The sequence below is a fragment of the Populus nigra genome, chromosome 19 (genome assembly GCF_951802175.1).
Source record: "Populus nigra chromosome 19, ddPopNigr1.1, whole genome shotgun sequence".
Taxonomy (NCBI): domain Eukaryota; kingdom Viridiplantae; phylum Streptophyta; class Magnoliopsida; order Malpighiales; family Salicaceae; genus Populus; species Populus nigra.
The window spans coordinates 2,168,456-2,183,675 of record NC_084870.1 but is presented as its reverse complement, the minus strand read 5'-3'; the positions used below and the strand labels follow the sequence as shown (position 1 = coordinate 2,183,675).

At 32.2% G+C, this 15,220-nt stretch overlaps 1 protein-coding gene across 1 annotated transcript; it reads right to left on the bottom strand.

Moving 5' to 3' along the window:
* Positions 1 to 10,059: 10,059 nt before the first annotated feature.
* LOC133680423 (ABC transporter F family member 1) lies at positions 10,060 to 14,910 on the bottom strand. The gene is made up of 5 exons (XM_062103365.1): positions 14,573 to 14,910; positions 13,719 to 13,792; positions 13,405 to 13,615; positions 13,056 to 13,290; positions 10,060 to 11,560 (listed from the first exon to the last, which is right to left on the bottom strand). The coding sequence occupies exons 1-5, from the start codon at positions 14,792 to 14,794 to the stop codon at positions 10,503 to 10,505; spliced, it is 1,800 nt and encodes a 599-aa protein (XP_061959349.1). The 5' UTR covers positions 14,795 to 14,910; the 3' UTR covers positions 10,060 to 10,502.
* Between the last annotated feature and the right edge of the window lie 310 nt (positions 14,911 to 15,220).

Sequence of the window (15,220 nt, the reverse complement as noted above, 5' to 3'; positions counted from 1 at the left end):
CGATCATTGTAAAAAGAGGTATTGTAACTCACCCCATTTGACAGAACTTTCAGCGGGGATGGCGGTATAGAACATGACAGAGATCTAGCTAATCAAACCATTCTATGGGAGCATCATGTCTAATGTTCTTGGAGGAGGCCTCAACTCGTACGGGCATGCTGTGGTGCACAAGGTTTTTTTCCCAGTGTTCAATGGTAAGCAAGCCAAGTGCGAGGGTTTTTGAGAATAGATCAAAGATTGGTTGGGTTGGGAAAGTGGTTGAAATAATGAGAGTTAGTATTGTGATTCGTAGAAATAATGGTTTACTAATTAAGAAGAATGGATGCAAGTAATGAAAAAAGGTTGTAGAAGAAGAGTAGACGGAGTTAAAGTCAAAACCCAAACGAACATAGTCTTAGGAGTTAAGTATGTGAGAGTGGCAGTCTTAACAGGGAGAGCTTCTATTAGTAAAAAGTCTAGAAGTTCAGCTAACTTGGAAAGAAAAAGATTGAATCTCTTAAAAATTATTGCGAGGTTGGTATTCACAGAGGACGGAGGATCATCTTCATCACTAGGATAATGTCGTATCATTCAAACTTGACCGGTTGGATTAGAACCAGATAAAGAAAATAAGATTTTTTTGGCCAAAGTTATTAATCCTGGTCCACATAAGGATTCGATCAAGCTAATAGGTCACCTAGGTTACTAAATCATTCTTTATAATACATTTTAAAGACAAGGCATGGACAACAACTCCATCACGATACTTGTGTCTATTCTTACACATCTCAAGTTTTGTACTAAACAAAGATTATCATTAATAATCTATTTGACACGCAGCTTGGATAAACTATCAAATCAAGAAAAAATAATATAAATTAGTGCATAAAAAAATTAGTTAAATTACCTGATTATCTCTGAAGACAAATCTAAGCATAGACAACACGCACACACAGAAAGGGAAGAAGAAAGGTTAATTGAGTAACTTCCCCCTTTCATAGAAAACACAAATTGCAAATTTCTCCCCCTTTCACTAAGTTTTTAGTTTTATAATAACTATCGAATTGTTTTTTTTTCCCTTGATTTTCTTTCTTTCTTTTTTCTTTTTAAGAAAGCAATTGTAGACAGATTATTATTTTTGTTGAGCATTCACTAACTTTGACAAGGATGGTCACACTTACAAAATTCTTTATTGGAAGTTAAAGCAAATAGCATCGATATCTCTGTTTATTTCGCATCAAATCTTGGGAGAGGTTGCAAGAAAATAATTTCTTCGCATAAATACATCAGTCCATCTGGGACAACAAATCTTCTTGGTTCCTCACTGTCCACAGCTATCACCACGAAATGTCCTTCTTTAACATCATCAGCGACTCTTTTGTATCATTATAACTAAAACATTACCATGTTAACTAAGGGTTATTCATATTAATTTCTTATTCATTCATAATTTATTTTAATCATGTTAATATTTCATATTAAAAAATTTATGTTAAAAATAATTTTTTTAAAAAAATTAACCCTAAAATTGAATGGATCACATTTTTAATTTGATTTTAAATGTGTCCATTAACGATATTTTAAAATAAAATTTCAATAATCCTCCAAATAAATAGAAATTGTTTACCTAGTAAAAAAAACTTGAAGATTTATAGAGAGATATTGATTTTATAAATCACAGTTTTTAGCTTTGAGTTTTCCTCAGAGAAATATTATCAAATTTACTCAACTAATTAGTAAATATAATGTCTTAAATTATTCTTCATGTAAACTAAGACAAAGTACTCACATACTTCTCTACTTAAAGATTTCTTTGATTTTCACTGTTGTGTTCATTTTAAACCGAAACAACTTCTATAGTTATGAGTGCTTTAGAAAATTCAGCCTTTTCAAAATTCTTAAGCAAATAACCATATTTCTCACTCATATAGGTAATATCTCATTAAGAATATTCTATTATATTTCACTTGGTATACTAAGATATGAAAATCATTAAAAGAACTACCCATCCTTTATAATGCTACAACTAGCACCTTTTTTTATATATATAGGAATAAACATGAAATAAAATTTTTTCAAAGGCTATTAAGATTGTTAAATAACCTAATTTTTTCTTTCAACATAGATCTTGAGATCTCTAGTCAACTAGATATAATTATTATCATTATAATCTTTCATTTTTTGAAGGCTTGAATCATATTCTTCTCGATGAACTATATACAAGCTCTCTCGATAAACTTTCGGTTAGCGAATCCGTAATATTTTCCTTTAACTTTACATAGTTAATAAAAATAATATCATTTGAGAGAAAGTGTTTAACGATATTACATATACAATGTATATATCTTGACTTACCACTATACATATTACTTTGAGCTCTTCTAATTGCAGGTTGACTTTTGCAATGAACTCAAATTTCTAGCACTAGTTTTGCTAACATAGAATATACTCTAAAAAATTTCAAAGTCATTAAGCTTTTTGTTTAACTTTATCAAAAGCAATAAACTCCTATTCAATTGTGGATCGTAGGATACATGTTTGTTTCGAGGATGTTTATGATATTGCTGCTCTACCAAGTGTAAAGACAAATCCACTAGTAGATTTTTAATGCTTAGTGTTGGATATCCAATTAACATAACAACACCCTTCTAACACTTCCAGGTATCTTGTATTATATAACTAATAGTTCAAGGTATATTTTAAATATTTAAGTATATTTTTAATTGCTTTTTAAATATGCACATTTGAATTACTAGGAATGAGAAGCGTTGTGGATTAGCTCAATAGTTTTAATAGTGGAGAATACTCTAGTAAACTTACTCAATTTTTCAATCAAGTATGCCATATAAGATATTGTATGGTTCATATTATCATCAAACTCCCAATTATTTGAGAATAGTTTAATTGGTCTTTTTTTTTCTTTATTTTTTTGATAGTTGGAACACTTATATCCATTGATATTTTTATAATACTATTTTTATATTTAGAAAATTTTTCGAGAATTTTCTTAACATAATAAAATTCTACCAATCAAATATCCTAGTAATTTTTATTTATAGTACGAGATCTGCAACATCTTTTTTTTTTATAACAAACTTATAAATTTATGTATTTTTAGTAGACTTGATGATGTATCCTTAATAAAAAATATTTTGTTCTTGTGAATGTCATAGTTCTCCCCCCGGCAGTTAAACACAGGTAGTTATTAATAGGTTAAGAGTTGTCCCGTTATTTATAAATATCACTAAAAACCCTCTGCGTTCGTTCTCGTAAAAGTTTTCGCCATTAACATTTATATCCCTTGTACTGATGCAACCTTAGGGTACATTGAATCCAAACAAGCCCATAACAGGTATATACCGTCTAATGCTCTAGGTCCTTTGGGATTGGGGGTTGGTTCTTTCTATCTTGTTTTTGCCCCTGATCCTCTGGATATGCTGGCCAGTTTTTCTTGACTCTGTTGTGATCTAGCGGTTCTGCAACTTGCTCAAGAACAGCAGCATTGCTTTAAGTTCAGGGGTCTCAATCTTTATCTGACTGTATTCTAGCTTAAGCAACACTGGAAATTGCTGTTATCAGCTGGGAGCACTCCCCCCTGCTCCTTCTGTCGCGTACTGTTTTTTTCCATGGCTAACTTGCCTGGCTGCTTGTCAAGAAAAATTCCATGAAGAAGTCATTCTTCTCACATGCTTCTTACTTCTTAGCATTTTGAGCACGTAATTAACATCCTATGAGAGCCATGACATGCACTGTGTAGGTTATGTCACATTACTTCATAAAACAGATCTAGTCAAATGCTTATCTCTAGTCTTCTTCTCTGAATTTTAGCTGATATGATTTCTAATTGGTTCTAGATGTCAATTGGACTTGATAGATTCACTGCGGCGTATTGCACCTTTCCATGCGTTCCTCTGCATGCATGCCCACTGATTGAGGCTCATGCTTTCGGCTTCAGTTGTTTCTTCCACCTATGGATTGTCACAGCACGCTATGACTGTGACCTCTATCTCTCTCTCTCTGTTTTTTTTAATGAGATTTATTGTCGAGGGTCTTGATATATTTTAGAGTGTTTTTCAAATGAGCATATTTGGAACTTTGAATTGTTAATTATTGGCTTATATTGAATTTGCTTGTAATATGACAAAAGAAATGTTATAACATGCTTTTGAATTACATTTAAAAACTTGGACATATACTTCTCTTTCAACACTCTACAGTATCATCCTATTTGTCCTCACTCCACCACGGGGGTATTTTTTTCCAACAAAAAAAAATGAACATGGAGGCTTCTTTGACACTTTTTATATATATATATATATATATATATATATATATATATATATAATCAAGTGTAAATTGAAAGGTATAAATATATGTATTTAATTAAATAAATTGATAACTATTCATGTCAATAAATGAAAAAAAAAAGTCATTAACGATAACTAAATATATATATATGAAAAAATCGAGAGGTGGATGTGGATCTAGATATTTGATCTCGCAATAAAATCTATTTACTCGATTATATTTAATGATTCTATATATTAATATTATTTTTTATTTAATAAAATGATAATAAAAATAAATATACACGTAAAATTGATTGAATACAATCAAAATGAAATGTATTTGTAGTGCTTATTAGAAATATTATTTATTTCTAAAAATAAAGTTAAATTATATAGAACATAAAAAATCATAAATGAATTAGAATAACCTCTTCAAAAATTAAATACATACAAAATAATTTAAAAAACAACTAATATTGAAAAAGGCTAAATATAAAAAATAAAATTAAGTGAGGGGTATTATTTAAAATATAAATTCAAACTTATTTAAAAAAACACATATAAAAAAACATGATTTTTTTTAAATACAATAAAAAAAACAAAGAAATAAAGAGGTCAGACACTAATGAGCCTAACAAGCTAGGGTAATATCTGACTCATAGAAAGGGCTCATGTGTTGGTCAATTTTTTTTAAAAAATCTAATTGGGGCAGATGATATGTTATTCGCATCAATATTTTTTTCAAAAAAAATTCCAAACAACGTGTTGTTTGGTATTCTCCAAATTCAGTGGTCGAAAAAAAAGAGTTTATGTTTTTTTAACTTAACAACTCATTTTTGACCTAAAACTCCTATATAAGAGCTGAAACACCTTGAAAAACCTATAAACACCTAGATAAGAGTCTAAAAACATTGACAAACTTATAAATGACCTTGAAAAAAAAACACACAAAAAATTAAAATCATCCCAAAACTAGAAATTTTCCTAAGCTTAGATATGTTCTTAGGTAATTTCAAGGTGAAAAAACCTAAGTGGAACTCCCCTCACCAAACGGAACTCTATGACACCAAAATCGACCATTTTGATGGTAAAAAATGATGTCAATATCGATTTTCTTTTTCTAGCATCATAACCCGACATTTTCTCTCTCCTTTTATAAACCAAACCAAGGTCTTTGAATCAAAGAATATGAAATTTAAATATCTCTCAACAATACGAGTCTAAGCTCTATATTTGGGATGAAAACCAAAACATAAAAATAAAGTCAGAAAAATTAGGTTGATTTAGGATCAGACTTCATTGCTTGCGTTGGTTTGCTTGTGGGGTTCTTACAGTGTTGAGGAAAAAATCTATCAATCATTTGTTGCTTCATATGGCAAGAAAAAAATTGATTGTATTGATTTAAAATAATTTAAGCGTTAGGGATCAAATTTGAAATTGGTACAAATATCTAGCCCTTTTTTTGCCCAACTAAGGACTAAAGTGAGAAAAATGAGTGGCTTTCTCCAAGCTTTGAAGGTAGCATTTCTTGATACTGTTGAAATCTTCTCGCCGAGAACTTTGCTATGGAGCGACGCGTGATAACTTCGACACTCAAGTGTGGCTCTAACATCCATTTTTCTTTTTTTTATTTCCTCTCTCCTCTCCTCGTCTTCCATGTTTAACTTTCTCCAAAATAACATTGCCTAAGTCTCTCAAAAAATAACAATGTGGCATGTGATTTGTCTTTTATGTTAGATTTTATCCTCATTCTTTTTATTACTATTTGCTTTTTTTATATTTTCTTTAGTTGATTTTTTTTCAATTCCATCCTTCAATATTGAATTGGTTGGGAATTAGGCTTCATAATTCTTTTTTATTTTTCTTCTACAGGGTAATCTCGATTTCATGACCCAGGTCACGAGTTTGAAAGGTTAACTCAAGTTGACTTGGGGTTTTTGTCTTTTTTTTTTAATTAATTTTTTTTATTTCATCCCTCAATATTTGGTTGGTTGTGGATTGTACTTTGTAGCTTTTTTTTATTTAATTTCAATGATATTATATCGGTCTCATGACCTGAATCACAAATTTAAAAGGTTAACCCAAGTTGATTTGGATGATTGGGAATTGATCTTTTTAATTTTTATCCTTTTGCTTTCTATAAAGTTATCTTGTTGTCATGACCCGAGTCATGGGTTTACTGATTTACCCGGGTTGACTTGAGTCACTTTTTTTTTTATCCCTTTTTAATTGATTTTTTTTTCATTTTTATCATTCAATACTGGGTTGATTTGGAATTGGGGTTTGTAATTTATCTCGATTTACTTTTCATTATATTATTCTTATGACCCAAATCGTAAAATTTACAGGTTAACCAGGGTCGTCTTAATCGATCCAATATGTCCTTAATACTAAAAAAAAAATGTTGCTAATATATCACCATCTCAATATTTATACATAAAAAAAGTGTCATCCAATATACATTATTTTCCGAGTTAATAAATAAATTATTTTTTTACTAGAAAACATGTTAGTAATGTCTTTATATTTTTTATGTCTAGAAAAAAAAAATCAATCTACATCATGGTGCAAGGCCAAAAATCTAGTTATATTTTGAAATGGTTGCATTCACGAATAATAGATAATAAGTTCAAATCATTGCCAAAAGAGAGGAATTGAGATGGAAGAGAGATAAATTTTAATTTGTTTATTGGTGTTTTTGATATATTATATACGAGCATAGTATGGGTTTTTTGTTCAAATTTAGAAAATATATCTAATTTAGTATTTTAATAAATAGAAAATATTTTTTTAAATAGAAACTGGGGCATGCGTAATGGGAGACATCTACACCATTTAGGCAGTGCGTGATGCGTCCTCCAACAACCCAATGGTAGCTTCTAGTGCGTGATGCGTCCTCCAACAACCCAATGGTAGCTTCTAGTGCGTCATTTTGTCTTGACCCCTACCTATCCCAAGGCAACGCGTGTTGTAAAGAAATTTTTGGTTTGGTTTCAGCAACTCTTTTTTTTTTTTTACTCTCCACCTTGATTTTATTACCCACCAATGCAATTTTTTGAAGTAATCCTTCAATTTGTTTTTTCTTCATATTTGGTTCATGTTTTTTTGATTGCTATTTGTTTTATTTAAAATAATTTATGAGATTAGAATTGTTTTTCAATTTCATCATCCTTTAATTTTTTTTAATCTATCATATTTGGTCCCCATTCTTTTGATTATTATTTTTTAGGTTTTAACCTTCTATTGATTTATTTTATTTTTTTATTTTATCCCTCATTATTTTTCAATTTCATCCCTAATTATTTTATTTCATTTAATTTTTATTCTAGATATTATGGTCATTATTGTTTTGATTTCTTTTGGTTTTGTTTTTTAATTTTGGATGACTATTTGGATGACTAAGAATTTTGCTTCAAGATTTTTTTGGATTTGCTTTCTATGAGGTAACTCGATCTCATGAATTGAGTCATGGGTTTGAAGATTAGTCCAATTTGACTTTAGTCTTTTTATAGGTCTTTTTTTAATTTTTTTTTTTAATTTCATCATTTAAATGAAATTATCTTGTTCTCGTATCTTGGATTATACATTAATCAAGTTAACCATATTTGACTAGGGTATTTGTTTTGTGTTTTTTAATTGATTTTTCTCTATTTAGCCTTACATTATTTTAGTTTGCTTAAGAGTTGACCTTCATTGTTTTATTTAATTTTTTTTGTGCGAGATTATCTTGACCTCACAACTAGATCATGAATTTGACATGTTGAATCAAGTCAAGTCTTTTAGTTCTTTTTAAAATTAATTTTTTTTTCAAATCATCCTTTACCATTTGATTTGCAGGTGATTAAGCTTCTGATTTTTTTTTCTCTTTATAAGGTTATCTCATTATCATTTATTTTTTACTTTGTTATTAAATGACATCTTTTATACCTCTTAAGAATATTTTGAGGATATTTTTTTATAATATTGGCAAGTATTCAATTTTTTTTATTAGTCTTTTTCGTTTTGCTTTTTTTTTTTGTTTTTTTATTGTCATTGACTGTTTTTTTATAACCATGTTATTAAATTAAATAAGTTTATTGAACACATTTGAATCAATGACTTGGATCGTAAGTTTTTCTTTCTCCTTTAAAATTGTTTTCATCATTTGAGCATCCTTTTCATGTGTTAAGAAATTTTGGTCTGGCTTGAGACATAGCATAAGCCATCAATCTAGTTATTGAAAACTTTAAAAGGTATGACATTTTCACCGTAAAGAAACAATATTCACATACTCACATGTTATTGTGGGCTCATTGTTCATTTTTTATTAATTAATTTTGATCATCGAAGTTTTATTTAGAAAAAGTTAATCCTAATTGAAAGCTAATTGCTTTTGATTTCTTAAGTAAAGGTGGAATCGAAAGAAAAAGATTAAAATGAAAAAGGTGCAAAAAATAAGTGTTCTAGATTTTTGGTGAAAAATACACTTAAGTCCTCCATCTTTAAAAATAATACAATTTATCCCTTTAAGTTTCAAAAAATAAATTTTGGTACAAATTTTTTTTTAGTTCCTGGTTTAAGAGAGAAGAGAGACAGAGATTATCAGATTTCATTAGTAGAGAAAAAATCAATATTGACATCAATTTTAACAATCAAAATGGTCGATCTTTATAACAACGCGTTCTATTTGGTAAAGAGTTCTACTATGTTGTTTTTCATCTTGAAATTGTCTAAAAAACATATCTGAGCTCGAAAAAATTTTTAATTTTAGGTTGATATTGAGTTTTTATGTGTGCGTGTATGTGTTTTTTTTTTTAGGGTCATTTATGGTTTTTTTAAGATGTTTACTCTTTTTTATGTGTTATAAATTAAAAATAGATTGAAAATGAGTTTTCATGTAAAAACCTCATTTTTCAACCATCATAGTTTCCGTAATATGAGGAAGACCACATGACATGTCATTTAAAATTTTATTTTTTTAAAAAATTAATAGGACTAACAAAATATCATCCGATCAAATTTCAATTTTTTTAAAGAAAGGCATGCCTGCATGCATGCCTTTTCTAAATGGGTCAAGTTGGCCTCTTTTTTGTTTTATATAATTCTTCCGTTTAAAAAAGGTCATGCTTTTTTTTTTAGAGAATTTTTAAAATAATTTTTTAATTTATATTTAAATTAATACCCTCTCTGAAATTTTTTATTGTTGTATTTAACCTTTTTTAAAATAGTTGTTTTTTAATTATTTTATATATATTTAATTTTAAAATTTTTTTTTGATTAATTGTTTTTTTATGTTTTATATAAGTGAGATTTATTTAGAGAATATATTTATTTTTGAATAGTATTTTAAATAAGTGCAACTTACCAGAATTGATTCAGCTATAATTGTTTTTTTATGTTTTACGTGTGAGATTTATTTAGAGGAAATATATTTTTATTATAATTTAATTAAATAAAAATTAATTTTAATAAACTATATCATTAACAATCAATTTTCATTCATGGTTAATGATTTTTTTATTGAAAAAAATATTTAACCGGGGAGTAAAATCCAAATTGGGACATAACCGACCCAAAAGCATACACTCCCCGATGTTGAAAACCGTTAAAACCTGCCCAAAGCACAAGGCCATTTACACCATGGAAGACAAGTTTACTTCGAAGAGAGAGAGAAGAAGAAACCGAAGCCTCGACTTAGAAAACCCAACATGCTCCTCCTCGAGAGCTGTGAGGTGAATTAAGGGCGACTCCATTTGACATCAAATAATGTAATTACCATCCAGCCCCTCCTTTATAGCGCATGAAGCCCAGCTTATAAAATCAAGTGGAGCATTTTATTACCATCAGGCAGATGCAAATCCAGTGGGCGACACCAAGACATTAAAAAGAGAGGAATAAGAGTAGCATAGGAAAGAAAGTAGCATAACATGTTTTCAGAGTGCACATGTAACAAGAAGAGGATCACATCAGCATCGCCTCTGAACTAAATAAATATTGTCACATACCACCACCGACCAAGTCTAGTAGTAGAACGCCAATCGTAATTAAGGAAAACAAAAATAATACTCCATAGTAACCGAGCAAAGGATACGATGAACATTTGGCTCGAAACAATAAACAAGCCTCCTTGTCACCCATCCCCTCCTCTCTACAAGCTGCTGCTTTCTTCATCCTGGGGAAACCAAAAGCACCCACTCGGCCTTGTCATACTCAACTCAACCCTTATCCGAATTCATCCCTGTGATCTATCTCAACTTAATCGGACAACCCTGCCTTCTTCTTCAGGTGCGCCTTGAATTCCATAATGTCGCCCTCCCACCGGGTAACAGCTTGATTCTCACATACCCATATCTCCTGCGCTACCTGGTTTATGAGCCTGAAATCATGGCTAACAAGAACCAGACCCCCATCCCACTCTTTCAATGCCTCCGCCAGGGAGTCGATGGTCTCAATATCCAAATGGTTGGTTGGCTCATCCAGAAGGAGCATTTGGGGTTGCCTAAATGCCAGCCAAGCAAAAATCACCCTGCTCCTCTGCCCATCTGACAAATTACTCATGGGCATCACCTGGGCCTTGCCTGTCAACCCAAACTTCCCAATCGCTGCCCTCATTTTTTCTTCCTCATTCCCTGGATACTCTCTAATCATAAAAAGGAGAGCAGACAATTCTAAGTCTAGTTTCTCAGTCAAGTGTTGATGAAATTGCGCAATCCTCAAGTGATTGTGCCGGCGAACCATGCCATCTAAAGGAACCAAGTCACCCGTCATAAGCTTCAGCAAGGTACTCTTTCCAGCTCCGTTGGGGCCAACCAGCGCAACCCTAGAGTCCAGATCCACACCAAAGTCAAGATTCTTATAAATGAGGTTATCAGGTGTGTAGCCAAAGGTTACTTCAACAAATTGAAGCACGGGTGGTGGGAGCTTCCCCACATCAACAAAGCGGAAGACCAGAACCTGGTCTCTCACAACCCTTTCTGTAAGTCCACCGCGTTCCATCTTAGCAAGAGTTTTCTCCTTGCTCTGCGCCTGACGAGCTAACTTTGCTGACCCATGCCCAAATCGGGCAATATACTCCTTCATGGAAGAAATCTGATCCTGCTCCCATTTGTACTGTTTCATCTGGTTTTCTTCCAGTTCAGAACGAGTCTGAACATACTGATCATAGTTACCAGTGTAGATTTTCAATTTCTTGCTTTGCATGTGGATAATGTTTGTGCAGACACCATTCAAGAAATCCTGAGAGTGAGAAACCACAACTAGAATGCGTTCAAAGTTCTTTAAAGTTTCCTCCAACCAGACACAGGCTTCGAGGTCTGTCACAACATAAAAGAATTGATCATTAACAAAAAAATTTTGCAGATTTCACAAACCCCTTAAAACTCCCTCCCAGGCCATTCTTCTCACAATATATGAGAACTGAACTTTAAAGAGTCAAACACACTTATGTGCCAACAAACAAGGAACAAAGCATGAAAAGAAAATAACAACATAAAATTGTTAGATGGTCATAACTTTCAACATTTCACCCAACACAATAAGAACTCAGTTCGGTATACTGTCTGCCACACAAGCTGAAAAACAAAGTCCCCATGCTAACAATCATCAACAGGAGAATTCCAAAAAGTTTTGCATTATCTGAAAATAATGAATTTCCTTGCTTTTAGTAATGGAAAATAAATCACGTGAGTTTGGCCCAAGTCCTCCATGTTTTCACTGAAACAAATGTCACAGGCTTGGCACTAATTGTCTGTTTTGAAAAATTCAAGTGAAGAGTTGAATTCAAATCTTCTATAGAAATGAGTTAAAAGTGCAGATGTTGATAGAAGTAAATAGTTGTCCAATAGTTTGGTGTTCATATTTCTTTTTTCCCCTTTACTGTTGACCACAAATGGGATTAAAAATACTTGCAAAACAGAACCCCTTTTTATGAATATATTTCTGCTGCATGGTGTGTGACCATCCAACAGTAATCCACATGAAATCAGACCCTTCAAGGTTGAATTTCAATTGGGTGGAAATCAACGTGTAGAACTGAATTTCTTAGAAAATCCACACTTCCAAACATAAAAATTTGATTTCATATAGAATTGTAAGTTAGAATGTACAGAGAAGAGTTGGAAACTGGTAAAAAGAAAGACAAACAATCTATGATTGAGAATATGTCAGTCATTATACACCTTAAGTTCTTGGATAGATCCAACTCAACTAATAAATCCAATAGAATTCAATTGAAATCATTACCATAACCAATAATCTAAACAGGCTGTAACAGGCCATGATTTCAAGTTATATGTGGACCTGTCACTGATTTTTTTGTAGATTTTTGAATGAGGAAAATCAAAGAGCTTGTAAGGATGTGCATGCAAAATTCACACTTCTTAGGAGAGTTCAGACAGAAAACTTAAGAATCTTCCCAGAACAACTTGCATTATGGAGCTTTTTTTCTTTTTAATATTTGATAGTTTTGACTTCTCATGATATAGTGTCATGGATAAAGGATTCACATCTCATGCTCAATAGGACAGGACATGGCATTGTTTTCTCATCTTGGGTTTTGCTTTCTTTTCCATCAAGTAGGGTGTTGTGGTTTCTTAAATGTACTTGCAAACATTCAAGGCAAGAACAGATTTTTAATCCAAAAAATCCTAGTCCAGTTTAATACGCAGAAGAAAAATATTGGCGTGTACTTGCAAATTCACAAACCCCTAGAGAGTTTTTCTTTTCTCCAAAAAAAGGAAACGTAGCCAAAATACCACACGAGAGAGTTGGAAAATGTAATGAGCAAACATCAGTGCTAGGGGAGCTTACCAAGATGATTGGTTGGCTCATCAAGTAAGAGGACAGTTGGGTTCATGAACAAAGCCCGAGCTAATGCAATCCTCATTCTCCAGCCACCAGAAAAATCTCGAGTTTTCTTTGTTTGCATTTGCTTGTTAAATCCAAGACCAAACAAAATTTCAGCAGCACGTTTCTCTGCAGTTGCCACATCCATGGCCTCCAAACGCTCATAAATACGATCAAGAGCTTCTCCACCTCCATCATCCTATATCCAAGCCAAGCCAAAATAAATGATCAATCACACATGGAAGTCACAATAACATACATCATTCACAAGTTCTGAAATACACCAAAATTATTTTTAGTCACAAGGAAATACCTGTGCAGCCAAGGCCTCTGCTTCTTTCTCCAACTCTAACCTCTCCTCATCACAGCTTATCACAGCCTCAAGTGAAGACATATCAGAAGCTTCGATCTCCCTGGTGAGGTGATATATGTCCATGTGCTCTGGAATTGGAAGCTCTCGACACCCTATTGCAGCTAGGAGTGTTGATTTCCCACATCCATTTAAACCAAGTAATCCATATCGTCTGAAGTACAAAATGATGTACGGATGGGGAAAAAATAGAATGAATTTCTTTTTCAATATGAAGTTATATGACACATGCGCCAATTAGGTAAGAATATCCAAACCTGCCATAGTTTAGCTCCAGCTCAGAATCAACAATGAGATCATGTCCATGAAAAGTAACTGACAATGATTCAATCTGCAATGAAGATCTAAGTTATTTGCCAATAACATTACCTTTTGAACCAAGATTCAAACTCTATACAAATAACCAATAAAAAAACCCTTATCACTTGATATTACCTCTTCCAAGGAATCCCAGAAGGGTGAACTATTGCTTATATTCATTCAGAAAAGAAAATTTTTAGTCTAAACATTGCATGTTCACGGTTGCCAGAATGCACTGATGACAGACACAGCTGCTCGCATAGGCACTTGTCTAGGTAACACCAAGCTAGCAACAATAAGCTAGTGGTGAGACTAATTTATAATTCTGGTGTGATGTGTGCAAGACTAGCAATCATACAACATAATATATCCTATGGAATATATCAATTGAAGAAACTGCACGCTAATATATCTATAACAAGATCCCAGGGCATTCGATTTAATATCTATATGATCAGAATCATACTCAGAAATACAAAAAAAAAATCAAAATAATTATCTTTAGATATTGAAAGCAAGATATGGCAATTGGAGACACTCTTACAGTTAACCAATTAATCCTTACAATAAGCTCTTGCAGCTTAGAATTAGAGAACCATCTAAAAGAACCTTGAGAAAAAAAATTGGTGCGATCAAATTAATTAAGGAGCCTAATCAAAAAATTAAGTAAAAACCTGCGTTATAATCAACATCTAACAAGACTTAGAAAAAAAAAGGTCAATAAAACATAAAAATAAATCAACCAACCAATCAATCTATATATACATAGATTAAACTGTAGTATTTAAAAAAGAAAAATCAACAAACATACGCGGATATCTCTGGAAAGAGGATGCGAGCATAGGACGCCAGTACAAGTCCGATCGGAAATCTGAAGAGCTCCAACTCCATTCGACAACTTATCAACACCTCCATTCTGCGAATCGGCAGCCGCCGCTGCTTTTGAGGAGGTTGCAGCTGCTTTTCCACCTCTCTTGGCAGCGGCCGCCGCCTTCTTTTGAGCGGCCTTCTTCTTGCTGGCGTCGGAAACCATGGTTATATCAAGTAATTAGAGAGAGAGGGATCTAGGGTTTGGTTTCGAACGGATGTTTCGGTGGTGTAATAGAAAACCCGTATATGAGGGTTATGGGTGAGAGGGTTTGAGGAGAGTCGATGATCTAAATATTTATAGACGATTGGTAGACACGTGTACGGTTGTTTACCATTCTTTTTAAAGGCAGATTAGAAGAAGTTAGCGCTTGTTGTAATGTTCAGGTTTTCTTCAGTTCCGTGCCTAAATTCAACTCGTGACTGTTTGGTATGTGGAAGAGTTAAATTTGAATTTGTTTTAGCTTTTTTCGTCATAAAACAATTGTACGATCAATTTATATTAGGTTTTGTTATCGAAACGTTATGGTGATAGCTAAATCCTTCTCGACAAATGCTTATATTATTGGTGTGTGGTTCAGATTAGTTTTTT

Excerpts from the sequence above, each read along its gene's own strand:
- LOC133680423 (XM_062103365.1), bottom strand. The coding sequence starts at position 14,794 with ATGGTTTCCGACGCCAGCAAGAAGAAGGCCGCTCAAAAGAAGGCGGCG. Across the intron at positions 13,616-13,718 it reads CTGGAGCTAAACTATGGCAG|ACGATATGGATTACTTGGTT; the intron begins GTTTGGATATTC and ends TTTGTACTTCAG. Across the intron at positions 11,561-13,055 it reads TGAGCCAACCAATCATCTTG|ACCTCGAAGCCTGTGTCTGG; the intron begins GTAAGCTCCCCT and ends ATGTTGTGACAG.